The 27,722-nt window shown below is 46.0% G+C and overlaps 2 protein-coding genes across 3 annotated transcripts in view; one reads left to right on the plus strand and one right to left on the minus strand.

Annotated features, from left to right (window-relative positions):
- Positions 1-93, minus strand: part of Mrps27 (mitochondrial ribosomal protein S27) — a 68,959-nt gene extending 68,866 nt beyond the window's left edge. Inside the window, exon 1 of the mRNA XM_032898981.1 lies at positions 1-93. Within this exon, the coding sequence (XP_032754872.1) occupies positions 1-73 (73 nt within the window). The 5' untranslated portion in view covers positions 74-93.
- Positions 53-27,722, plus strand: Ptcd2 (pentatricopeptide repeat domain 2). 2 transcript variants are annotated; one of them, XM_032898979.1, is made up of 10 exons: positions 53-327; positions 1,512-1,604; positions 5,170-5,299; positions 9,460-9,577; positions 12,230-12,308; positions 12,691-12,782; positions 15,165-15,278; positions 18,396-18,470; positions 25,714-25,827; positions 27,012-27,722. In XM_032898979.1, exons 1-10 carry the CDS (start codon positions 60-62, stop codon positions 27,234-27,236), a joined length of 1,308 nt encoding a protein of 435 aa, XP_032754870.1. In that variant the 5' UTR covers positions 53-59; the 3' UTR covers positions 27,237-27,722. The 2 variants fall into 2 exon arrangements, with proteins under 2 accessions (XP_032754870.1, XP_032754871.1); XM_032898980.1 differs by lacking the exons at positions 53-327; positions 1,512-1,604 and adding an exon at positions 4,899-5,066.

Genomic DNA, 27,722 nt, shown 5'->3' on the forward strand with positions numbered 1-27,722 from the left:
CTGCCAAGGAAAGGCGAGACGCGGATATTCCCCGAGCCAGGAGCATCCCACACCGCACCATGGGGGCCGCCATCTTGGAGCGTACCAAATGGACCGCCGCCCCGGGGGTCAGGCACAGAGAAGGCGGGACAGAGCCCGCCTCCGCCGGAAGTGGACGGACCACCTTGGGCGGTCCCCCCTGGCCGGGGTCCCGCAGTTGGTGCAGCCCGGCCCGGAACAATATGGCTACGGTATTTCGGCCCTTGGAACACCTGCGGGTACCGCATCGTTCGCTGCATCCCGGGGTGACAGGCTCAGGCTCCGCCTGCTGCCGCTGCACTCTCGGAGGTACCCGCGGCCACACGCCTGAAAGGAGGGAGGGTGGAAGCGAAGGGGGCGGCTCTCTCTTTGGAGAAGGCTCCTGCGCCCTTTCCCTTTAGTAGCATGCGTGAGCAGCCAGGTTTCCTTGGGTCTGTGAATCCCTCTGCTCGGTGCCGGAAAAGCAGAGGACAGCTAGGGTCTGGACTCGCAAAGGTCCAAGTTGCTCTTTGAGAACATTTCTTAACTCGTTGTGTTTCCTTTTCTGCAAAGTTTTGGTACGGAGTTTAAGACATGGGAACCCAAGCCGTGCAGCTTCCATTCTAAAAGACTCGAGGAAGGTGTCCTCATCCCCCAAATTATTCCTTACCGCCTTTCTGAAAATATTAAACACATGACCGCTATTGACAATAAAATTATTTAACGTTCTAGTGTGATATATATGTATCTATATATACACACATTTATCTATATACATGTATATGCACACAGACACACACACATTTAACTTCATTCAGCACCCAGTGACAGAGGTACCCTTTTTCATTTACAGAATAGGAAGTAGACTAGGTTGTCACTTGCCCAAGGTCACAGGGAGCTGGCAGCTGCAGTATTTAAACTAAAGACCTGGGTCTGACAGTTTCACAGGACTGCCTTTTTATAAAAAAAAAACAATTATTTTTGTTACTACTTTATGGTATCAGATCTCAGTGCATGCACGGTTCATCTCTTTTTATCTCATGCACAGCCAACAAACCATGCAGAAGAAGGATACATTCCAGACTTGCTAAGCTGTGCTCAGTGACTTCTGACATAAGGCTACCGATCTGAAAGGCTATGTTCAGTGCAGAAGTTTTAAAACTGGAAGTCACAATGTAGCTTTTCCCAGTATCTCATGCTTCTCCCAAAATAAACCAAGTGGAAGTCTGTGTGTGTGTGTGTGTGTGTGTGTGTGTGTGTGTGTGTGTGTGTGTGTGTGTGTCTGTGCACTGCTAGCCCCTGACTAGATGGCAAATGGAACCACTTGTGCTTCATATGTCACCTTGTCAGCCAGTCTTCACACCCCATCAATCCCTACCTACTTTCAAATGTAAGACTTGCATTCAGTCGTTGACTGGAGATGCTCGTTTCTCCACCAGGGATACTATAATTCTTATTTGCTAGCAGGGGGAAAAGCAATCAAAATGACTTTATTTTCTTTTTCTAATTTTTAGCTAAAAGATACCTACTCACAGATAACATTGTGAAATTAAAGGAATTTCAACATAAAAAGATGGTTATTGCATATAACCTCCCTGGCACCAAAGGTAATATTATGTTTCATCAATTCTCTCATTGTTATTCATATTTCTTCTTTGTCTCTATTCATTTTTCTCAAGACCTATCTCATAGAGAAAAAAGAGAGTGACCATTTGCTTAGTTTCCTAGTCTACCCTTCCTCTCATACTCTGCTACTTAAAGTCTATAGCTCTTCTCTAGACTCTGGGAGCCCTGTCCCCCAGGATCCCAGGGAAATAGTGAAGTTAGCCCTGTGGCCAGTCATCTAGATCTGTGCCGCTCAGAATATAATCTGAGGACCAGCATCAGCATCAACTGGGAGATCGACAGAGATAGAATTGGAAAGACAGCAGATTTGAATAGACTACATCATTCAAGAATCCAAGTGACTGACTTTCAAATGTTGATTAACCCTTGGTGAAACACAGACCTGTGTGATATATTTGTAGGCCAATGAGACCATGGTGTGGCATTTTTCACATTATAGACTCTGGCATTTACTTTGAAAAACCCACTGTGTTTAGGGTGCATAAAGCAGTCAAACTTAGCAAACTTGGTATTTGGTAAGGCTGATGGCATTTGTGGGTCATTATTACTGTTTTGTTTTTCCTGCCTTTGAGAGATCCTTTAGGAGTTAAGAGTGCTTGCTGCTGTTTCCAGAGAACCTGAGTTTGGTTCCTAGCACTCACCTTGAGTGGCTTGCAACTGCCTAGAATGATCTAGCTTCAACTCATCTGGTGCCCTCTTCTGGTCTTCAATGGCAGAAATGTGTACAAAACCTGTGTGCAGGTGTGCATGTGTGCATATAATTAAAATATTTAAAATATTTAAAAAACACTAAAAATGTAAGGACACCAGTTCCTTAGGCTTCAGTCCCTTTAGTATCTTAGCAGTCTTGCTGCATTCATTCCCTCTGTCCTGCAGGTAGGGTTTATATTTATAACTTCCAACTCCTTCATAAGCATATCTAAGACTTTCTCTGGCTTTTAAAAGACCTTGTCTGTTGCTGCTGACCTAAAACAGTTTCACATATGTACATGACACACTGGCCACTCTGACCCTCCACCTCCCAGCGTCCCCTCCCAAACCCTCCTCTTACATTCATGGCTGTTCAGCTTGTCTCGTGACCCTCTGAAATAATTGAGTTCTTTAGATACACGCCCAGCACTCCTTCCTCTCGCTGTCAGATACTGCTGAACAGCTGACTAACATCTCACGCTTCCAATGCTCCCACCCTGGTCCTTCTCACTGATCTTCAGGGACAAGCCCCAGCAGTCGGGGAGAATGCTTGTATCTCCATGAATACACTTGTTGTTGTAAAATTATGAAAAATAAAAGGCTGTCTTTTAGCCCCACTAGGTCTGGCACCACATTGCCCAGATAGATCTGATAGATATCACCCGCTCTGCTCCATCCCATATCACGCTGCCAAAGGCCTCTCTCTGAGCCTGGCCTCATTCTATCTTGTACCTGCCTCACCTGTGACCCCACATACACTCAATGTGGATTCACCGAAGGTTTTTCATTTTTATTTCTCTTATATATATTTTTAAAGATGTATTTATTTTTACTTTATGTATGTAGGTGTTTTGCTTGCACGTATATACTATGTGTTTGCAGTGAGACCAAAAGAGTGCACTGAGTCCTCTGGAGTTAGAGGGAATTGTCAGCTGCCATGTAGACCCTGGACACTGAGCCCGAGTCGTCTGCAGCAGTAACAAGTGCTCTCAACCCTCAGCCATCTCCAGTCCCCAGGTTGTCTTTGTATCTTGGGTGATTTGGGGGCTGTCTGAGGTTTGCTTTGGAAGGACTCTGTGCTGTTGTCATGTCTAACTGTCACGGACTTCATAAAGCTGTGACAGCTGTGGACATGTTCCAAGATGCAATTTCGAGAGTCAGTATGGTCTACTGCATTGTCAGACTGATATTTGTACACTGCTGATGCCATTCTGTCATTTTAGGAAGGCACAGTGCCATCCTTTTATGTGCCACGCTTTGTACAGACTTCTCCATCACTATGTTCACTGATATTCTTCCACTTCCAGGAAACTTTTTATCTGTCCTGCTTATGGTAACAGCAGATGTCAAAATGCCACTCTTCTTACCCTGTTGCCATGGTTCACATGCTATTGCTACAAAATAACCTGTCTCCCTAGGTAGACTTTAAACTCTTAGGGAGGAGCCTTGCCATGTGAGAGACACATCCCTCTTGACTGTGAAGATACTTGCAAGTCAAACTATTTAAGTCCTAATTTACATTTTTAAAATGTTTTAGATTCACTGGGTAAACGATTAAGAGGTGCAGGATGCGAAATCGTCGTTTTAAAATCTTCTAAATGAGAAGTTGCTTAGAAATCTCTAAAATTGTACTGCTTAGTTCACACAGGGCTAGGATGGAAATGAGGTTGCTAATGCCGTTACGTAACGGCAGTGACGATGTGGCAGGCCCCTTGTCAGATGCTCTCCGTCCATACCCTCATGTAATCCCGTGGGTGTAGGCATCATAGTCCTGGCTTGGTGCATGAGGAACGATGTCTCACAGACAAGGGTCTTTCCAGAGCATGTAAGTGGCAGGACCTAGGTCTGCCCAGGTCCTTGTGTCTGCAAAACCATCACCTGGTTCTGAGAAGGAAGCTTGAAAGATCCAATGCCTTGGCCACTAACCATATAGGAATTTTCTCAGACGCCAAGAACGGAGTGACTCCACTCTTGTTCTTATGTTGCAAGTGTGCATCAACAGCATTCTTTCAAAGCTCTAGGCTTGTAACAAATCCCAGACAGCTCCTGCACTGAGAGTAACCTTGACTTTGGCTTCCTGCATTGTGTCTCACAGCAGTATTGAGCAAAGTGTGTTCCCATAGAACCACCGCCTTACACATTCCCATCGGTGCAAAGACATCATAGATAGAGCGGACCTAAAAATGACTCTGTAGCTAATGAGTGTTTAGAGAACCGGGATTGTTGTCGTTTGTGGTGGATTTTGTCTCCGTTTGTGTTTTCTTTCTCTTTTTAAAACATTTTCTCTGCTCATCATATAGCCGTGTGGTTCCTTTCTTACAGCATAGTAAAGACAGGCCATGAGGATCGAAGAGGAGAAGCTGAATCAAGGGCAAGAACAGGAAATTATCCTAATCACGATGTCTGGCTAAACCCGTCATGGATTTGCATTTTCCTGTTTCCCTTCTTGATATCCGACTCATCGCGAGTGTGAGGGCCTGGCCACACTATCTTCTCACGAGTCACCTGAACTTTGGTTTATTAGGGCTGGACTAGTGCTCGTTTACACTTGAGTGTGCTCGTTTACACTTGAGTGTGCTCGAGTATCACCCAAACGGTGCCAGAGGCACTGCTCCCCTCTCAGTTTGTGTTGTCTGCAGACGGGTGGAATGTGGCCCAGAACTGTGTGTGACACGGTGTGTCTTACAGACCTTTGTCACACCCACTTCTCTAGCGGGAAGCCAATGAGGGAAGCCATGACACAAATGCCCTTGGTACCTCTTTGCTGTGCGCTATGGCTGGGCTTCCTCTCCCTGAGGTCAGCCTCCTTACAGTCCCCACCCTTCCTGACCGCCGCCACCCTGTGCTTTCTTCCAGAAATCTATTTCAGAAACATGGAGGAGAAGTTGACCCAGAACAAACTCATCCTGAGGGAGGAGCTGAAAACGCTGCTGCACTTGTGCCAGTCCTCAGAAGACGTGCGACTGGCCAAAGCCGTCATTTACAGGTGAGGCGCTCCCTGAGAACCCTGGGGCTCTCACCTCTCACCCCGCCCTTCCCAGAGCAGTTGCCTCTACACAGATGACTTCCAGATAGCCTACCCTAACGCCCGCCTTCAACTGTGGGCGTTGATCCTTACCCGGGGGCCAAGCATAGAACAGCACCTCATAACCTGCCAACATGGCGGCCAGTCCCTCCAGTTACCCACCCCCTAGCCCCTCAGCGTGCACTAGGGATGCTCTGGCAGTTGCCAGTCACACCGACAGGTATTTTTGGAGCCTCTTCGCTTGGATAGGTTACAGTCCATTGCTTCCTCTCCCTGGGACCAGTGGCCTCCTCACCCTCCTTCCTCCTGCCTTCTGCCTACTACATCTTCTTAGGTTTTACTGCAGACTCCTTTGTCAGAAGGGGAGTACTAAACAGTCCAAGAAGATTCCCTTAGATTTCTGTCACCTCTGCGCTTCTCCGTGTGGTCTCCCCCTTTCTTCCTCTAGTACCCCACTGTTAGCATGGTGTATGCGGCACAAGCCCACACAAAGCCGGAGGCTGCCGAGCCTTGGGGCGGCACCACAAACAGCTCAGTGTCTCCTAGCTAAGGTGATTTGTCTGGCCATACCACAGTTGGATGTGGGGAACTGGATGCACTGCTGGACAGTTGGGGCAGCACGCACATGTGGGGAGGACTGGGAATGACGGGAAGTCTCTTCAAAGCTTGTTACTGTAATTATTTAAAAATGGGTAACCTTCTATATCTCGAGCTAGCATTGGCACCCATAGAGCCACAAGGGACTTTGGGGTATCTTTATCTCAGCGGCTCCACGCTGCCCCCAAGTACTCTCAGACCCAGGCAGTCTGAAAGCTGTTCCAGCGTGGCACCTTGCCATGCCGGTCCCTAGAGTTAGTTCGGCACCGGAGGGCCATACGGAACTAACCATGATTTACCTCTGGTTAGTATCTCTCCTGGCGGCTCTCTGCTAGCCTCGACCTCTCTGGCTCTAGCTACCTGGTAAAATCAGGGCTCTAGAAGTCCAGCAGCGGCTGGCCTATCACAGCTCCCTGCTATGGACTCTGCTCACACTCCCAACAGCCGCACCTTGGTAGTTAAGGCATAAACTCCCAACTACCTGGTGAAATTATGACTCTATAAGCTGTAACTCAACAATCAGATTCATATGTTAAATTCTCAGTCTACAATACATCCACACAATAAACTCACAACCAACTGATAAGGATATAAATTGCCCACCTACATAAGATAAATTTACCTATAGAAACCCATCCCTTAAACATTCATAACTCCCTAGGGCCATTCAAGACCACCCTGATCTGGGTTGTTTCTCTTCGTCTCCATCTTGATTCTCCTCTCCTTCCCCTTCTCTCCAGCCTTATAAAAGCTTTGTCCCCGCCTTACTTTTTACTGTCCCATCATGGCCTTGACTTAACTTGTGCCAGCCCTCACCTGTATATAGACATCAGCCTACAAAAGCTCATCTGAATAGTTACAGATTTTCACGGATTTTTATGCAAATATTTTATGGTTTTGATGAGTTTTCATCACCACACCGAGCTCCTTTTAATTCTGATTACTGTATAAAAGATAGTATCCCATAAATAAATACAACATATGTTAGTCTTATTATTTAAATGTAAGGAATCATAATGAGTGGCACTAGATTATTCTACTACATATTAGATATTTTAATCAACTGGTCCCTGTTGTTAGACATCTAAATTACTTGTAGCTTTTCTTTAACACAACTAACGTCATGGTGAATAACTCTAGAAAGCTTACATACTGTTTGTTTTTGTTTTGGGTCAAGGAGTACATTTGTTTTTCATAACTATAACAAAAACACCCAAGACAGTCTGATTATGAAGAAAGAAGATTATTTTTTGATTCACGGTTTTGGATAGTCTAGGGCATGACACTGGCATCAGTTTGGCTCTCCTGAAGGTTCTTGGCTGTCTCACAATGTCTCACATCTCAATATAGGAGGCCCCAAATCTGAGTGGGACAGACTCGGGCTTTTATAATCACTCCTCTAGGACTTGAGGGGGGCATATGAAAAATACCGTTTTGAGAGCATTTTTTAGTTGATCTGAGGACATCCCATTAGACCACACTGAACAACAAACTTGCAACAGAGACCTTTGGGAAACAAACCAAATTCAAGCTGTGACAAGACTACCAGTAAGCCAGCAGGTCTGTCTTTGCCTTGTTATTTGAGGCCCTCTGGTTATTTTCCCCTTGTTTTCCTTATTATTACCCTAAAGCCAGCAGATACCTGTAAGAATAACACAACAGGATAAACAGCATAAAAATTCCGAACATTCTTTCTGCTTTTATATTCGCCAACACGCCCAAAGTGACTCCGGTCCTTGACTGACACTCACAGCACAACCCCATTGCTTTCCTTTGCCTCGTTCGTGAGCAGCTGGGCAGGGTGAAAGGTCCAGCCAACCTGTTGGCTGTCTTCCTGAAGCCCACAGCCGGCAGCCAGGAGGGGAGGGCCTGGGTGGAACAGAGGCTCATCCTTACTGAGCCACAGTGGGGTAGCAGCTTCATCTCCTCATAACCTTGCTTCAGCGCTGTCCACTTTATGGGGATTTTAGACGCTCCCTTTCATTGGTGTGGTGTTAACTTCATTTTGAACGTGGACATCAAACCAGGGGAACTTTGGCTTTCTGTTTTTAATCTGGCATGAGTTCCTCGTTTACTGAAATACTTTTAGATTTTAAGGATGCCTCACATTGTATAATAGCTAACATGAAATCATTGGGTCATGTGCCGAGCAAACCTTATCCAGTTCTCACACAACTATGGAGTTCCTGTGTCCACAGGTGAGGAACTGAAGCTCCAGACGGTTAATTGACTTTCTTACAGTCATATAGTCTATAAACAGAAGAGCTGGATTTAACCATCTCGCAGAAGCAGTCCAAAGTCCTCTCTTGTCTTTAATAACTCAGTTCTCAGGTCCTATAAGGGGGCAGGGCCCGTATTCACCATCACAGTGTTTGGCACTGCGTGTGCTTACAACAGCCCAGCCCAGTGCCACCTCAGCTCCCATGTTGTCTCAGCAGAGGGAGAAATGTTTTCTAGCAAAGTCTATGTTAAAGTCATTTACATCCTGGAAATCTGACCTGCGTGTGACCATGAAGTGCTCCCCATGTCACCAGAGTGTCCTCGTAGGTGCCTACAGCAGCGATGGCTGCTTACTGGAAGTAGGTTTGTGCTGGTCAGTGTCCAGTACCTGTAGAACTTATGCCACATAGTACGATGTCACTGCCGTTAAAATCTCTTCCCAGGACTTACATTTCCAAAAGGGCATTTAATTTGTTTACCTAACAGCCATGGGCATTTGCCAGAACTTAGAAAAGCAGGGGCTGGTGTAAGTTACAGGTAGGTGCCTTGTTGGTTTTGTGTGACACAAACCTCCCAGCTCTCCTCCTCTGTTCTATGGTGGGGCCCATTCTGAGAGCCCTGCTGCTTGTAGGCACTCCTAGCCCAGCAGGGAGTTGCTTAGTCTAGGGGATGGCCACAGTGGTGTGTACTTCACTGTCTTATTTCTCAGAGCGCGTTAGAGTTGGCCTCTAACAAAACTTCGTTTCAGTGCCCATTATATTAAACTCTGCAGTTCCTGGTTTTATTCAAATCCCATTTCTCCCAAACTGGGAGTTCCTTATTCTTTATTGTGCTCCCAGCATCTCGTAGAGTGCACATTATAGTCTGTGTCTGTATCTGTATCTGTCAGAGTGCACACTATGGTCTGTGGGTATGGTCTGTCCTTGTGGGTATGTGTGATATATATCGTGTGTGTGTGTGTGTGTGTGTGTGTGTGTGTGTGTGTGTGTGTGTGTGTGTGTGTGTTCATGTGCATGTGAGGGTGCATACCCATGGCTAGAGATGACAATCAACTGTCTTCCTCAGTTGCCCTAAGCCTTGTTTTTTTGAGACTAGGTTTCACCAAACCTGGAGCTCAGTGACTGGCTACACTGGCTGTCCTTACGCCGAGATTCCTGACCGCATCCCAGACATTGGGGTTCCAGATGTATGAGCCTGACTTTTACGTGGGTGCTGGGAGTCCAAACTTGGGTTTTTCTGCTTGCTGGTTCAGATCTTCTCATCCCCGTGTCTGTTTTTGCTAATAGACTAATCCTGATTACCAGGTACCATACAGAAAACAGAAATTTCACGTTGGGAGAGTATAAGTTCGGACCCGTTTTCATGAGGCTGTGCTACGAGTTGGACCTTGAGGACTCTGCAATGGAGCTCATCAGAGACAAGGTGATTGTTTTCCGGTTCCTTCCCCTGCTGATGCGATCTGGTGTTCTCGGTGCTGTTAGAAAAGACATCTTTTTCATTACATATTTTTTCTAGGTAAGACCTTTAGGTCGAGTAAAGAAGCTCTCTGCTTTTCAAACGCTTCTTTCGCGTTAGCTCACAAGGAGACTTAGAGGTGTCTGCGGAGGCACAGCACAGTCCAGAAGTTCATAGCTACCTTGGATGTGTGTGGCTACCTAGGACTGTGCCCTGTCTTGGGACTTACGACGAGCCATTCATTTCCTCTCCTGCACGTGCACGCTCTCTTGTTTTCAGGAGATTTTGACTAAAGGCTGCATCTATAAGTGGCCAAGTTTTAAAATGCTTTTATATATTCTGGTTTTCTTTTTCTAAATCAAAACAATTTTGCACAGCAGTATGATAACTCAGTGGATAAGGCTACTTCCCACGTAAGCCTGAGGCCTTAAGTTCAAGCTGTGGAACCCAAGTAAATGTGGAGGGGAGAAGCTAGTCCACACAGTTGTCCTCTGACCTCCATGTGTGCACCATTTGCACACATGCACACAATAGTAATAAATACATTTTATAAACATTTTTAGTTGCTTACCAAATATTTACTATGTCATCACCCTTTCCCATAAAAATGTTGTTGTTGTTGTTGTTATTATCATTTGCAGACCAACCAGTCATCAGATGTGACTATTTTTTCTATATTACAGAGGGTGAGACTGAATTAGAAACATTATAAATTCATCCATGGCCAGAGACGCTGTCAACTTGGGCTGGTGCCCACGTGTACAGTTTAGCACGTTTAGGAAGTATGGAGTGAACAGGCCTGGTGCTACTCCCTCCTCTCTTTCACGTACTGTGTTCTGTACTGTTGGAATAATCCCTAGGGTTTTTATCTGACACAGGTAGCCCAGGCTGCTCTCTAATTTGCAATCCTCCTGCCTCGGCCTTCTGAGTGGGGTGACTCGGATAATGTACCATCACACCTAGCACTAGAGCTGCCCTTCTTTAAGAACACCACGCATTAGGAAGGTGGAGTAATGTATTAGCAAGTGGAGAAAAGGTAATTTAAGACCAGTTTCAACATCTGCTCTTGCTGGCTTCTACTTTAAACAAAAGAAAAGAAAAAAAGTGTTTGAAGGGAACCTGGGTTTGCTCCCCAGAACCCATATTTTAGAAAAGTTCAGCACAGTGGTATGTACTTACAGTCACAATACCAGAGAAGTGGCGACCTGGATTCTTGGGGCGCGTTGGCCAACCAGCCTAGCCTTGTGTGTTTCAAGCTAGTGAGAGACAAAAGAAATAACAGCAGTAAACGGTCATGTCCAAGGTTGTTCTCTGACTGTACATACCCATACATACATGCACACACAATTACGTGCTAGTGTGTGTGTATTAAAACCTGGAAAGTAAACTATGTCTTTAATATTTTAAATAAATAATGTTACAACTAAAAGAAAATTAAAATTTTCATCATTATAAGTCAAAGTTTTGCTTATGACAGTAAAACCAAAATGCAAGTAATTTTTTAAGCCTCAAATATGGAAACTCCATGTGTAAGGGGGTCTGCTGTAGAGAAGAGTGAACTGAGTAAGCGAGGCCTTGCCTAACTGACCCTGCTTCTGTGACAGTGTTTTCTCCGTCCACTGTCTCTTACTCCTGTCCCTGTTCTGGTCATTGTCACCATCGTCCCAGTGGTGACTGAGACTCTGGCTTTATTTTTCTCACTCCTCTTACTCCCGCTCACCGTCTCCCCGACTCTACCTAAGCTCTCCCAGACTAAAACCTGGCCAGCATTTGGAGCAGCCTTTCATGTCTTCTCATCCCTTAGTCTCAGCAGCAAGGATCTACACTGCAGGCTGTCAAAAAAGAATAAAGGAAACGACATTTGAATATCATGGCAAAGCAATGTGGTGTGAGAGAATTGAACGGTTATAAACCACGGTGGTAGTGGCAACATAACTCTTTAAAAATTATGGCGGGAGTAGGTCTTAGGTTTCTTAAGTGATTCTTGAGTGATAAATGTTACCTGATTTAGCTATTCTGTTACATGTGTATTTTAAAACCAATTGTAAGTACAGAGATGGGTTTGTTACTAAGATGAATAAAAGTTAAAACTAATGTTGTGAACCACTGTTTCAGTAGGCTATTTTCAAAAGTGACTAACTGTGTTACCTGCCTGTGACCCCTACAGTTCCCTGACCAATTCGCTGCTCCTATTTGACACTACTAGTCAGTGCCAGGTTCATGGCCACCGGCCTGATTCTTCACTACTCGTGAACCAAGAGTTTCCGTGCTTCTTGTCTTGTGTATCCATTCCCATAGCTATAACACTCCTCATCAGTTAAGCTTTAAGACGATCTTCTGTATACCAGACTACTAGGGAATTCAGGAAGCTACAAAATAAAACTTGTAGAAGTAAGATACAGGCCCCTCACTGTAAGTAGCTCGTGCCTTTACTCCAGCACAGGGGAAGCAACGGCAGGTGGGTTTCTATGAGTTCGAGGCCATCCAGTGATCTACATAATGGGTTACAGGACAGCCAGTGCTACCTAGTGAGACCTGGTCTCAAAAAACTGATACAGTATGTGGCATCCACGTAACAGTTTAAACTTTTGACCAAACTGTATTGTCTCTCTTCTCCAGCATCTACAAGGTTTCTTCGTAGACTCCACGTCATTCAATATTTTGATGGATATGTTATTTACCAAAGGCAAATATGAAAGTAAGTATTACATCCAGTCTGATGTTGTGGGAAAACTCTACTGGAGTAGCAGCTGGGGTGGGAAGGGCCGTAGATGTGACCCTTAGATTCCTGTCGAGGAGCCCCACTGTGACCTCACTCCTTAAGTTTGAAAACATCTCGCTGTATGTGGTGGCTGAAGTGAGCCACCCCAGATTACCTGAAACCTTGACAGATTTTCTATGCATTCTTCCTGCATGATCTGATGATTTAATTTAACATTCAGATAAGCGCTATTTGACTTTGAGGAAGGCCTTTCATCACGCTAAGATCTGCTCTTTGCTAGGTGGTGCTGAACTGATTAGAAGTCTGGGGCCTGCCAGTTGGTGCCTTTAACTGCTGGCTGCTTCTTTCCTCCATACAGGTGCGCTGCAAGTGCTGATTGAAATGAAAAACCAAGATGTGAAGTTCAGCAAAGACACCTATGTCCTCGCTTTTGCAATCTGCTACAAACTGGTAAGACTTCCCCTAACTCTCAGGGCACTGGGAATTGAGGAGTATCTGAGAGTGTATTCATTCATTCATTCATTCTTCCTTCCTCCCTCCCTCCTTCTCTTCTCTTCTCCTTTCTTCTCTTCTCTTTTTTCTTTCTTTCTTTCTTTCTTTCTTTCTTTCTTTCTTTCTTTCTTTCTCTGGTTCCTTTAAAGCTTATTTTCCATCTGGAAACAAATATTTTGATTTTAAATATCCACTTTTAGAAAATTCAAGTCAGCCTTGTCAGACATTTTTATCATGGGACGAACAACCGTCTTTTGCACTTTGGCAAGATGTAGATGGTGAAAGCGAGACAACTTCCTGCTGAGTTCTAGATTCCCCGGAAGGGTAGACTATACTATATCCGCCTTCCTGTTGCCCTCTGGAAATCATCCCCTCCTTCTGGGGTAATGATACATGCGATTGCTCATGTATTCTCTTTGTGGTTATTATCATTCTGTGTATGGGTGTTTCACATGTATGCATATCTGTGCACCACATGCATGCCTGGTGCCTGTGGAAGCCAGAAGAAGGTATTGACTTTCTGAAACTAGACTTGCAGATAGTTAAGAGCCATCATGTACGTGCTGGGAATTGAACCCCTGTCCTCTACAAGAGCAGTCAGTGCTCTTAGCCACTTAGCCATCTCTAAGCTGTGCTACCACATAATCTCGATTTGTTTTTATAGGCTGTTTTAAACCCTTAACCCATTCTTAGCTACAGTTAGACTTGGTCTGACTTGGTCCAAAGGCTGTAGTTTACTGACCTCAGGATGAGGTAATCCTTCCCAGTCATACAACACCAGAACATGGGTCATTCCAAATGGCAAGCCTGCTCAGGCATGCTTCCCTGGGTGCATGAAGAATAGAGAACTTAGTTCTGCTTCTTAAGAAGGGCCAGAGGATGCTCTTACTGTGTTGTATCCAAGAAGAACTTGTTTCATGAAGTGGAGACAAGTTGGGAAACAGAGTTGCTGAGATTTCCAGTCACCCCTGGCAACTGCCTCACATAAAATTCAGACTTTGTTTGGAGGATTGAGTCTTGAGTCTCACAGAGGTAGGACTGGTGCTGCCATTGTAAACCACCACTGTGGTGGCCCAGGGGGTGGGGCTAGATTTACATCACAGACGGTGCATCACTGAGAGGGAGGTTGGTACCACAGTTTTCCGATTTAAAAATGAGGCTTTCTTTTTTAGATACAGCTACTTTATGTGTGGGGGTGTGTTGCCTACACGTAAATACGTGCACCATGTGTGTGCTGGTGCTGACAGAGGCCAGAAGAGGGCATCAGATTCCCTGAAACTGGAGTTACAGGCAGCTGTGAGCCACCATGTGGGTGCTGGGAACTGAACCCAGGCCCTCTATAAGAGCAGCCAGTGAGTCGTCTCTTAATCCCCTTGAATTTTTTCTTTATTTTCTTTAGCTTCTACTTTTATGGGGTCATTTTATGACCTATGTTAGATTAGTATTAATATTTTCAAGTGTTTAACTTATCTGGAGATTTTCAAGTTGGCAATCCCCTAAAGGAAGTCCCCCGTGTTACAGAGCATTACAGTGCTAGTTGACTGCATTGTGGGGCTTATGCCTAGAAACTAGCCCACTACTAAACAAAGAAACTGCGTGTGTATGAGTGGAAACTGGTCTGCAGTGGAGATAGGCAAGCTGAAGAGTTGAGCGCCTACCATACAGATAGCCTAGTTTATTTGCAAACAGTCTCCGTATAGTTTAATTTCCTTTCTTTTTGAAATTATAATGGAGAGATGGCATAGAGGTTAGGAGCACTGACCGCTCTTCCGCTCTTCAGATGAACTTCCTAAGTTCAACTCCCAACAACCACATGGTGGCTCACAACCATCTGTAATGGGATCCGATGCCCTCTTCTGATGTGTCTGAAGACAGCTACTGTGTACTCATAAAAATAAAGTAAATCTTTCTTAAAAAATAATAATTATATCCTCTCTTCTTCCTTTCCTCCTGCTAAGCCCTCTGATATACTCCCTTTTGCTCTCTTTCAAATTCATAGCTTTTTTTTTCAACCAACTGTTGTTCCGTGTATATGTGTATACATGTGTATTCCTCAGTACAACCTGCTCATTGTGTGTAGTGCTACCTGTATGCGTGTTTTCAGGGCTGACCATTTGTTATCTGATACCCATTGGTGTGCCCTTCCCTGGGGAAGACTCTTTGTCCCACTCCGAGTGTCCCTTAGTTGCCTGTAGGGTTGAGGCCTGCAGTCTTTCCCCAGTGCACACTGTCATGTCTGCTGAGTGGACTTTTTCATGAGATCTGAGACACCGAGTGCTGTCAGTCATCAGTCCACCTGAGGGTTCATGGCACTGACTGAGCAATCCAATCTTCTCACAGAACAGCCCGGAATCACTTAAAATCTGTACTACCTTAAGAGAAGAAGCCCTAATAAAGGGAGACGTTATCTCCAGGAGAGCATCCTGTTTTGCAGTGGCGTTAGCTCTGAATCAGGTAAGGCCTGGGGGGGCGAGGAGATAGCAGCAGGTGGGCAGTGGGCAGGACATTATTGCTTTCTTTTGTTCCTGGTTCATTTTCCCCTCCTAACTGTATTGTAAAGAAGTCCCATAACAAAAGCAGTGCCTTCTTTGCCACAGCAGTTTGCAGCCATACCTGTGTCTGTAAATAGCGCTTTCACTTTTAACTGAAGGCCCAGCATGCATTTCCACTTAGCATGGGTGGGACCAACATCTTAGGAAGAATCATAGAAGGAAGCTGCAGTCAGTAAAGATACCACATGCTTCCCGCGTGGCGTCCTTAGAGAGCATTTTAAATCAGTTCTCTCCAAAGTGCGGATGAGTAAGGATCCCTAGGTCAATCCTTGTCAGTTAGGTAGTTCCGCCTGCTATATTTAGCTGAAGCCTTAGCTTTCCCTTAGACTGTCATCCCCTCATTGACAATCGAAGCAACCAAGGCCCAGAAAGATGGTAAAGTCTCTGAGATTGATCTCCGTGAAGTACACAGTGCTGGAACACCTGCTGTCTTGAAGAGCCCACTTCTGAGATGATCACCTCTGCTATGCGGAAAATAAAAGTCTTATGACACCAAGTTGTAACCAAGCTAGGTCATTTACCTAGCCAGTAAGGCTGGGGAGCACTTACTTAAACTAATTAGAATAGGTACTTAGGACTTCGAGGGTGATCGTTTCCTTAATGCTGGGGAAGGCTTATAAGGATGCACTCGGGCACCAACTGGGCATGGTCACTTCTGGCCAGGGACGTCTTTTCATGTCTTCCTACTCTGCCAGGGCCTGAGGGACAGGGACTGAAGTCTTGTGTGAGACACATGTCCCAGTCTTTTCGTAGCTCTTTGCTCTTAGGAAGCCGAAGCCATCCCAGTGGGAACTCCCATGGAGCCTTCTGTCATCATGACTAAGTTGAGCACTGTGCAGGACTCTCCATGGTCATAGTTGTCACTTTGCCTTCTCTGGTAGCATCACCGCCTTAGCTTTTGTTTCTGTTTTTGATCGCATTTACGTGGGTGCGCTAATACCTTTTCAATCGTCTTACTCGGAAGTCTTTCTCGTTTTGATTTAGGTGTATCTTTCAAGTCTTGCAGAACTTCAGCTTGACTTTAGGACACGAGTCTTTCCCGAGATGCTTATATTCACATGACATGCGTGATCTTAGTGGGTTTTTTATTTTTATAACAAAGTATTTTCTAGCATGTGGTTTTCATTGGTTTGCTACTGCTCTACCAGTTACTCTTCAAATGACGTCAGAATTTATGAATGAAGCCATTGAACAAGTGCTTGAAGAAGGACAGTATTTTGTGCCATTTCTCTGAAAGGGAGTACAGGGTTTGCTGTACGAAGTTTGCTGGATCGTAGATAACTGGGTGCCAGCCTGGGAGGCAACTTGGTGGGGAGGCTCTCTCTCCTGTCCCCTGTATTTCCTTACTACTCTGCCTCATTAACTCTAAGGCCCCGAGGAACCTTGCGTTGGGGGAACTTACCTTTATCTTGAACTTCGGCGAGCTGCGTGGAAACGCTGCTATGAAGGTGGCTTTTGTAGCACAGCCTCAGCTTGCCTGGGATTTCTGTTTCAGGTCTTCCCGTCCCCTGTCCTCTCTGCTGGCCACTCCAAAAGCATGTCGTCACTTAGTTTTCTCAGTCTAATTCCTGTGACAACAGCTACTGATGGTGAGGTTGACGTGCTCTCTCTCTCTTCATCTCCCTCATGAATGTTAGTGGCTATGGCACCTTTAGTAGTGTCCGTTTTTCTTGTAGATATGCCCAGTTTATTGGCTTTAAGGAGGAAATAGGGGAGGAGATAGACCCTGTGCTCTCAAATCAGGTCCTTACGTTCCTTTTGTGTAGATCCCTTCCTTTCCAGTCCTGCTCTCTCGCTCTTCCGTAGGACCAGCTGTGGTTCACTGCTGTTACCATGGTGTGCTGTTCTCCCAGTGCTCTCTGCTTTGCCCGCAGCGTGCCTTCTGTTGAGTTCTTTAAACGAACTATAGTACCTCAGTTCTTGGCGGTTTAAGTTGCTTTATTGCAGTTTTGCTGGGCTTAACATTTTGAGATAGCACTTGCTCTTCTTGAGTTTTTGTTTGTTTTTTTAAGCCCTGGCCTTCTGTTCCACATCTTGCCCCACTGCTGTGGAGAAGTCTGCTTGATATCATTTCTACAGCTGACAGACGTGAGCTTGTTCTTGTTCCTCATTTTGTCTTCTGTCTCCATGAACAGTCTCACCCTGGAGTCTCCTCCACTAATCATCCTCTCTGTTTTGTTGTGTCCTTTCCCTCTCTTAGTTTTAAAACTCTTTTTTATGCAGTTCTTACACTCTTTCTCTTTTGCTTACTCATCACTCAGAACCACGAATCCTTTTAGAAACCATTGGCAAGGAATCATGCCAGTGTAGATGGGCAGGCCTTCCCTTGTAGAACAGCTCTGTGTTGTAATCCGCCATCCTGCTGATGTGCGCTCACACTTGTTTTCCTGTTGCATGGCAACAGCCTTCTCTCTGCCACATCCTGCAGATACAGCTTAGCCATGAACCCGCTCCTCCTCCCATCTGTCCCTCCAGATTTGCCCCTTACAAGTTGCAAAGTTCCAGTCACCACAGGCAGGCACTTAGGCCGTGGACTTTAGGTTGTGCTGGTGAAGAACCTCCTAGAAACTAGAATGTGGAGGCCCTCTCTATACCACGTAGGACCTCTGCCTGCTTCTTCCTCCACCTTGCTGGGTGCCATCTCCAAGGATTCTGGAGTGTGCCATTTCTTCAGGGATTAGAAGCCTCACTGCTCTCATTATACCAATGATGAAGTTTCCTTTGTCTCTCATTGTAGGTCTTTTCTTCAGAGCTGGCTAGGAGGAGAAGGGAGAATGCCAGTCTAATGCCTCCATCTTAAAACCTAGGCTCAGAGACACTGCTAAAATGTAGGATGCTATGTCGTGGGGTTAAACCCTTCACATAGTGTTTGTTTAGTTTTGGTCGTTACAAAAATTCCATTGTTGGCTTAAAACCCTGAGGCTCCACGCATAGGAGCATCCTGCTTGCTCTGTGTGGCCTGCAGGAGAACAGAATGACGGTGCATGCTTTGGAGTATGACTTTTGTCTCTCCTTCCAGAACCAGTTGGAAAAAGCTATGTCCATTTTTTCTCAAATCATGAATCCAGAAAGCATAACGTGTACCAACTTAAATGTAAGTGATCTCCTTACAGTTTAAAGTGAGTTGAAATGTGGTAAAATGTCTACTGTTTTTGTCTGTGTGCAGCGTCCTGATTGCCCAGTGTCATTCAGTTCAGAACAATAGTCATTTACCAAGCTCCATTCTGGGAAGAACCATTCCTGTGAGAGAAGTCATCACCACCACAGGGCTTCCAGGAGTTTATGAAGGGGGGTGTGTGCGTGCGTGTGTGTGTGTTCCACATGTAAGACATGTGTGAGAAGGCTGTAGATTAAGAAGGCATGGCTGAACCTACAAGGCTCTTTCCCAGGCCTTGGGTGAAGCCTGTGGTGCTAATCACATCGTTTCTGTGGTAGCAGCTAACTCCTGGTGTGCCTGTGACTGTCAGCTGACAGCTTGCTGTGCAGTCAGTATACACTGAGCAGACAGTGTCTATTTAATTCCTGTCACATTGTCAGTCTGCTGAGGGATCTCCACCCTGTGACTTACCTGGGCTTCTGTGACACCTGTGTGGGGCCTTGTGTGGGTCTCTAAGGGGCTGTACTCATTCAGCAAAGACGTGAAACATTCAAGCTGAAAATGAAGAATTTCTCCCAGAACACTGGGAGCAAAGCCTGTCAACGCCTCTCATTTTAGAGCAGAGAATCAACTGAGGCCTTTTGAGCCAGCGGAAATAAGAACTGCTTTGCGGGGTTGGGGATTTAGCTCAGTGGTAGGCTTGCCTAGGAAGCAAGGCCCTGGGTTCGGTCCCCAGCTCCGATAAAAAGAAAAAAAAAAAAAAAAAAAAAAAAAGAACTGCTTTGCCCATCCTCCACCCAGCCAGCCCATCCTCCACCCAGCCAGCCCACCCTCCACCCAGCCAGCCCATTTGAGTCCTTGCCTGAGTATGAGTACATGTGTGCTGTGTGGAGTTGTGAAAGACAAGCTCCCAACTTTTTCTCAGGTTTATTTATTGTATGTGTGAGTATTTGGCCTGCATGTACCTATGTGCACCGTGTCATGCCCACTGCCTCTAGCGGTCAGCCAGCAGGGCGTGGTTCAGTGTGAACCCCCGCAGGTCTCCTTTACCCTCTCAGCTTCCCGGGTCTCGTCTTTAGCTCTGCAGCCCAGCTGTGTCCTTGCTGCACTTGCCTGCCTCTGGGCACCCACTGCATGATTGGACCTAGCACGTCACACTTGGGCTTACATATCTCTATTCCCCAAAAGTGCATTCTTCAGCCTAGTCCCTGGATTCTTTTAGAAGACCACAGATCTTGAGAGTTGGGAACTTGAAGAGTTGGAGAAGGCTCAGTGATTCAGAACACTTGTAGCTCTATCGTGGGCTCCACGTTTGACTCCTAGTATTCACATGGTAGCTCCAGTTCTAGGGGATCCGATGTCCTCTTCTGACCTCTGTTTCCAAGTTCTCAGAGTTAGGTAGACTGCAGAGCCAGGGTGTTATACAGACAGCAGACTATAAAGCCCAGGGTCTCCCACCTCCCCAGAAAGGTGAGACCTGTGAAACTAGGAAGGCTGTGTCTGTTAGCCAGGCCTGGGACTCCCTCACCATTCTTGACAGTTGTGGAAAGGTCACAGGACTGACTAGCATGACCCACTACAGCGGCCCATTCTGTGGGTCTCAGTGGCCCGTTCTGTGGGTCTCAGGGGCCTGTTCTGTGGGTCTCAGTGGCTGTTCATAACTGTCCCTTGCAGTGGTTAGTAACTGACTTTTCACAACAAGACAGTGTTTTGGTGGGAATGCACCTTAAGCCTGCTGAGAGGGGGAAGAAATGTTGTCTTAGTTAAGGTTTTACTGCTGTGAATGAAACCTTAACCAAGACAACTCTTATAAAGGACAACGTTTAATTGGGGCTGGCTTACCGGTTCAGAGGTTCAGTCCATTTTCATCAAGGCAGGAACATGGCAGCATCTAGGCAGGCATGGTGCAGGAGGAGCTGAGAGTTCTACATCTTCATCTGAAGGCTAGGATGAGGGTCTTAAAGCCCACACCCACAGTGACACACCTACTTCAACAAGGCCACACCTTCTAATAGTGCCACTCCCTGGGCTGAGCATATACAAACTATAACATTGTATTCCCTAGCCCCCATAGGGTTATTCAAACATGACTGTATGGGGGCCATACCTAAACATAGCATAATGCAAAATACATTTAGTCCAACTTCAAAAGTTCCATTGTCTATAGCTGTTTCAACAATGTTAAAAGTTCAAAGTCTCTTCTGAGGTCCATCCAATCACTTAAGTGTAATCCCCAAAGCAAGACAGGCAACCAGCTGGGCAGACTCCAAACTCTGCATCTCCATGTCTGACGTCAAAGCGGTCTTCAGAGGTGGAGACCTCCTTTTTCGTCTTTGTTGACTACAACAGACTTCTTTCTCCTGGACTGGTTTGACTCCCTGTTAGCAGCTTTCCTCAGCAGATAGCCCATGGCTCTGGCATCTCAAACATCTTGGTCTCCAAGGCAACTTCAACATTCCAACTTCTTGTTCCAATGTCTGAGATCCATACATAATCTTCTGGGCTCCTCCAAAGGGCTGGCATCACTTCCTAGCTCTGCCCTCTGCAGCACTTTTAAGCTCAAGTTGATCCACTCCACTGCTGCTGCTGTTCTTGGTGGTCATCCTGTGATATCTCCAATATACCAGGGTCTTCCATTGCCACCAGGCTTTACCAATAGCCTATCACAGGCTCTCTTCATGGTGCCAAGCCTCAGCTCCTGTGCATGACCCCTTCAGTCCTGGGCCATCAACTGCAACTGAGGCTGCACCGTCACCAATGGCCTTCCCTGGCCTCTCACATTGCCAAGCCTCAGCTGCCATTTATGACCCCTTCATGCCTTAAAAACCAGTACCACCTGGGTGGTTCTTTCACATTACTGAGTCCAGCTGCAGCACGAGGTACCTACCACCTTGGCATCTCTGGAGCACAGTTTCTTTGTGCTCTCAGGAAACACTTCCCTGAAGATTTCACCTCAGTGATACTGGTCTCTCTTAATCACTAATTTCTTAGCTCCAATTAACCAGCATCAAGTGTCCCAGTCATCCCTTCTATTCTGGTCTCTAAAGCCAGAGCCACATAGGCAAAGTTGCAGAGTTCTGCTGCTTGCTGGGGCTAGAATATGGCCCCTTGTTCTATTATATTATCATCAGCTTTCTGTTTTCCAACTCCTTCACTGCCTAAGCTGGCTGTCCTGGAACTTGTTCTGTAGACTGACTTTGAACTCAGAGGTCTGCATGCCTGTCTCCTAAGCACTGGGATTTAAAGGTGTGGTCCACCAAGCCTGTATTTAAGTTTTTCTTCACCTAGAACTTGAACTCAGAGATCTGCTTGCCTTTGCCTCCTGGAATTAAAGGCTTGTACTTCCATACCTGGATCTAAATTTAGCTGGGTGGAATCTTACCACAAGGTCATTTCTCCCTCAATTCAATTTAATATCCTTGAACACAGGGTTCAGCTCCATTTCACTTCCTGGTGCCCCTTTAATACCTGAACCATATATTTTATATTTCCCCTTTCTCAGTTTGCTATGTTTGTTTAAAATGCTCTTCATGAGACTTAACCAGAGAACGAAGTCTATGATGGGCGTTTCTGAGACTTCCTTTGTCAATGCAATCTTCACCTCAGGCAGACTCTGCAGACAGGGGTAAAAAGTAGCAATATTCTTCACCAAAATACCACAGAAACAGTCTCTAGACCACATTCTGAAGTTCTCCACTGAAACCTCTTGGGCCAGGTCTGCACAGTTCAAATTACTCTCAGTAGCAAAGTCTTCCACATTCCTACTTGGATGGCCCATTGAGACCCATTTAAAGCATTCCACCACTTTCCAAATCCAAAGTCCCAAAATCCACATTCTCCAAACAAAACCACGATCAGGCCTATCACAGCAATACCCCAGTCCCTGGTATCAACTTCTGTCTTTACTTAGGGTTTTACTGCTGTGAACAGACACCATGACCAAGGCAACTCTTATAAGGACAACACTTAATTGGTGCTGGCTTACAGGTTCAGAGGTTCAGTCCATTATCATCAAGGCAGGAACATGGCAGCATCCAGGCAGGCATGGTGCAGGAGGAGCTGAGAGTTCTACATCTTCATCTGAAGGCTGCTAGCAGAATCCTGGCTTCCTGGCAGCTAGGATGAGGGTATTAAAACCCACACTCACAGTGACACACCTACTCCAACAGGGCCACACTTTCTAATATGCCCCTCCCTGGGCCGAGCATGTACAAACCATCACAAATGTCTCCTGGGATAGAGTATGGAGCTCCTGCAAAGCAGCGCCTGTCCTCTGCTGAGGAGAAAGCCAGCACATGAGTGGTTAAGGACCACACATAAGGAACCTTGAATTAATGTAGAACTCGATCCTCTTCGTGAATGTAGTCAAGGAATTATCTACTATCAGGAAACGGTATTAAAATGGTTTTACTCTTTAAGGAATTCCACTTAATTCCAAGATGTCCAATCTGAATTCCTCATGCTGCATTATATAGGGCTGCTTCACCGTCCTGGGGTGATGAAAGAGACAGTTCGCCTTCTCAGAGGAGGCTTTCAGATCCTGGGTCTTCTGTTAGATCACACTCTTATGAATGTCACCTCCTTGGAATCTGTAAACAGTTTGCTAGCCTGACAAAGGCTGATAGATGGGGGTTTTCTTTTGCTTGGTCTGTTTTAAAAATCAGTGTTTGTACTGGCTAGTTTTGTGTGTCAACTTGACATAAGCTGGAGTTACCACAGAAAAAGAAGTCTCAGTTGTGGAAATGCTTCTTTGAGACCCAGCTGTAAGGCATTTTCTCAATTAGTGACCAAGGCGGGAGGATCCAGACCATTCCAGGTGGTGCTATACCTGGGCTGGTGGTCTTGGGTTCTATAAGAAAGCAAGCTGAGCAAGCCAGGGGAACAAGCCAGTAAGTAACATCCCTCCATGGCCTCTGCATCAGCTCCTGCTCCCTGACCTGCTTGAGTTCCAGTCCTGTCTTCCTTTGGTGATGAAACAGCAACATGGAAGTGTAAGCTAAATAAACCCTTTCCTCCCCAACTTGTGCAGGAATAGAAACCCTGACTAAGACAGTGTTTGTTAAAATTAAAACCTTTTGCTGCAATGAATTAGAATTCAAACTTACATAACCCACCCACCCCCAACTTAATTTTCTTTCTATCTGAATTGCTTCTGCTGCCTCTATGACCCAGAGGACCTGGTTCCTTACTTTCCCAGCCGGTACTTGCCAGGTATTGTATTCATTTAGCCTATGATCTCATCAAGACACACTCATGTTGACTCTACCCTGTCTGTCAGTCTCAAGAAAACCACAGGCCTTCTCAGCCGTGCCACCTGACGTCACAGGATGAGTTCCCACTACAGCTATATCTGGAAGCAGGGGAGGCCAGGGCAGGGCACTCTGTGATTGCGTTTGAATTCCTATCATTTCTCCAGAAATCTGTCATGGCTCTAAGTAGAGACTCATGTGGAAGACAGTTTACCTTGCAGAGGTTCTGACAAGGGGCTAGCTCGCCCACTGGACTCCTGTAAGTGCTAAGACAGGGCAGTCTTTCAATGCTGTGAAGTTCTTAGGGACCAAAATAACCCCTCACCTGGTGAGCTGCTTGGCTTGAGGTTTTTTTCCTGTCTCTCAGGAGTCTGTTTATTGGCAGCTTGACCCTTAGTGTGGTGGAAGTGAGTTAGGAGACCTGTAAGAGGCAGTGCCTACCGGAGGCTCCCTCGTTATGCGAGGAGCAGATGGCAGTTAATGGTGTCTGGAAGAGGCAGAGGCATTTTTCTTGAGGAAATGTAGTAAGCTACCTGTGACATAGTAAATAACCCATGCATTGAATGCCTAATTAAACTCGGGGTGGGCTGGGTGTTATTTTTTAAAAAGATGAGAAAATAGGAGGGGTGTGTTGGGAAGAGGAAGTGTCCCAGAGGGAGTGGGAATAAGGAAAGGGAATGGAAGGCCGTGCGTGGCCAAAATTCATGATATACACATGTGAGATTGTTTAGAGGGTGGCCCTGGGGTCACAGGTTGTGCTCTCAGGCGGGAGGAAGCATAGCCAGCCGCCCCCCCCCCTGCTTCCCTCTTTGAGATGTGATCCCTGCTTCCATGCCGATTTCTCATTGCCATCTGCCCTGGTATGACTTGAGTTCAAGCACCCTCCCGAGCTGAGCTCAGGCTAGCCCCATGCCCTGCAGCTCCAGAACTTCCAGTTAGTGAGCTTCTTCCCTTCCTGAGTGTCGGTTTTGTTACGACAGTGAAAATGCCAACATCCCAGCAAACAGAAAGGGCGGAAGTGGGTGGATCAAAATAGCTGGTTTAGGATGGAGGGGAACACTGCCTCGCATAGGGACCACATCAGTCATATAATGAAGTATGGTATATTTCCATGATTAATTGCTATGCATTTATTCAGCATGGTATTTTTCCAATTATTTCTTGTGCTATACAAGATTATTTCATAGATGACAAAGGAAAGATCCAGTTTTACAGAAAATACATTTTCAAGATACATCAAATTATAAATAGTGATTAACATTGGTTGATGGATTCTCAGTTATTCTAATTTTTAAAACCTTGTCTCTGTGTCTCAAATTGTCCTAGCGAGTACTGATAATTAGAGGGGCAATGAGCCTTGCACTTCCGTGTGCTGTGAGTGCCAGGCTAATGGGAAGTCGTTAACACGGACATCTTGAAAACTTGTTTGGCACCTAGTTTTGAAGGGTCTTTAATGGGTGCGGTGCAAACAAGCTTCACTGAGACTTCAGCCAGGGTTTAAAGTTGGGCCTCTTGAGAGAGAGAGAGAGAGAGAGAGAGTGTGTGTGTGTGTGTGTGTGTGTGTGTGTGTGTGTGTGTGTGTGTTTCTTTTTGTGGAATTCAGGAATCAAACCCAGGCTGGTGTGTCAAGCACCTCTGATGTGTGAGCCACCTCACTAGTCCCAGCACAGCGATGTCATTAGCTGTAAGAAAGTACACTTTGGCTGGAGAGCGTACATGCAAAGCATTTAAAAAGCATATATATATATATATATATATATATATATATATATATATATATATATATACTCACACACACACATACACACACACATGCATATACACACACGCATACATATACACACATACACACACACACACATATACACACACGCATACAGCGCATACATACATATGCTAATGGACTGGGGCATGGTATTTGAAGGGGTGCCTGTCAGCTCAGGCTTACCTCAGCATTGGATGCCAGCTCAGTCTTGTCTTTTTCTGTTCAGATCTTAATCCACATCCAGTCGAATATGTTGGAAAGCCTGTTAAAGATCTTACAGGATGCTCTTGATCCAAATTTATCGAAATTTGTAAGAAGACACACGTTCTCAGAGGAAGTGGTAAGTCTGTCGGCGCTGCAGGTGGCACTGAAGGCAAGAGCGCAGTTCAGGGGCTCACCTGGTGTCCCGGCCCCGAGGCCAGCTGTGCAGCAAGAGGTCAGACACAGCAGTCTCTGTGGTTTCAAGACTTGCATGCATTAACACAATGACTGTTTCCTCCTGGGATAATGTGGCTTCTAGAATTCTCAGTTTTCTTCTCTCTCCCTGCACTATTCTGTAGGTGCCTTCCCTTCTCTGAATAATGACTTCACACTTTTACAGTTTTCTCTAAGTGTCCTGTACCTTCCCCTTGCTCCCACTCTCAGTTAACCCTTGCTTCCTTTGGTAGGAGGAAATAGAAGCAAACTGAAGAAAGTGACTAGTACACCATCAGCCATTCTGATTTTGAGCTGACCCACTTTCCAGGGTTAGTGATGGACCTGTGGCCATTATCAAGAGCTCTGGTCTGGCCCCTGCTCTATGTCTTAGACTGTATGGCCAGTGATCTCCTTGGCATGCCCACCCCCAGTGTTTCACCTCCAGAATAGAAGTCCAGATTGTCCATCCGATTTTGGATCTCCCTCTCCTCCCCATTGCAGTAAACCTCATTGTCCATGGTCACATTTCTAAGACCCAAGTTAGGAGGGTGACACCGACCCCTTCCTTCAGCTCCTTAGAGTGAGTCCTTCACTGTAACCCACAGTGTGGCCCACATACAGTCACCTCTCCATCTTTCCTGTGCTTCTCCCAGTACAAATCACCACTTGTTCCCTGGGCTATGATGGGGCCTCTGGAATTGTCTCCACGTCCCCCCACCCTTTGTCCTCTGTGCAGCTTGTTAAGTCTCAGTCAGACCATGGCCCTCGCCATCCCTTTGACTTTTAGGGTAGACTCCAAACATCTTTCCGTGGACTACGTGTAAAGCCTGTATACTCTGCCCCACCCACACTCTTACTGTACTTTGTGAATTGCGCTGTCATCTGACCTCCCCCAGTTGTGTCTCCTTGTAAAGCATGTGCTACTTGAGTTGCCTCCGTAAGGTAAAATAATATGGCTTGCGTGGCTTTACTGAGGACCGGCTCTTCTAGTGAGTCATGCCTGTATGCCTTGGTGTTTATGTATTTGCTATACATTTCTACATGTCTATTTCTGCTTCTAAGAGGATAGGAAGACCTCATTGTAATGCAGTATAACTCTCTTTCCAGCTGGCCAAAACGAGAGAAAAATTGAAGGGCCGTCCTACACTCATAGCCAGATTTGATGAGGTCTATGGGAAGCTGCACATAAACGGTCAAATCACCATTTACACTTTGGATGCTCTGCTCTGTCATGTCCCCCGGGACAAGAGATCTAACACATTGCTGTTAAAGAAGAGGGCTGTCAGCCATCGGACCTTACAACCTCTCAGCCGGTCCCTCCTGACGGAGTAACTGTTTTCCATCTCCCTGGCGTGAGGAGCTGCTCCCTCACGTGAATTCGTGGCTTCTCCAAGCAGCCATCTTACTTCAGTGGCGCTGTGCTGACACTTGGTCTCCCTAAGACCCCTGAGTGATGCTGTGCTGAGCAGAGAAATATGTCGCTCGAGCAGGGGAAGCTCCACAGAAAGGCAGCCACCACGTGTCAGACACTCCAAAGTAAGGCTCACAGCCACTCCTGTGGCTCAGCAGCGTGGACTCAGAAGTACCACATAGGAATTTCAACCTTACTGACCCTTCACGGCAGAGGGGAGTTTGGGGAGAGGCATCCTGATGAGCTCGGGAGATCTGGAACCCTCGTCTGCCGTCTCTGGAAATGGCCAAGGCCTGTCTCAGGCCTGCTGTCATCTGTCTGTGAAGTAATGCTGCCTCTGTGTGCGTTTCCAGTCGCGGGCCAGGAGAGTCGGACTTTCTCTGACATAATAAAGGTACCCGCACAGA

Source organism: Rattus rattus, chromosome 3 (assembly GCF_011064425.1).
Source record: "Rattus rattus isolate New Zealand chromosome 3, Rrattus_CSIRO_v1, whole genome shotgun sequence".
Lineage (NCBI taxonomy): Eukaryota > Metazoa > Chordata > Mammalia > Rodentia > Muridae > Rattus > Rattus rattus.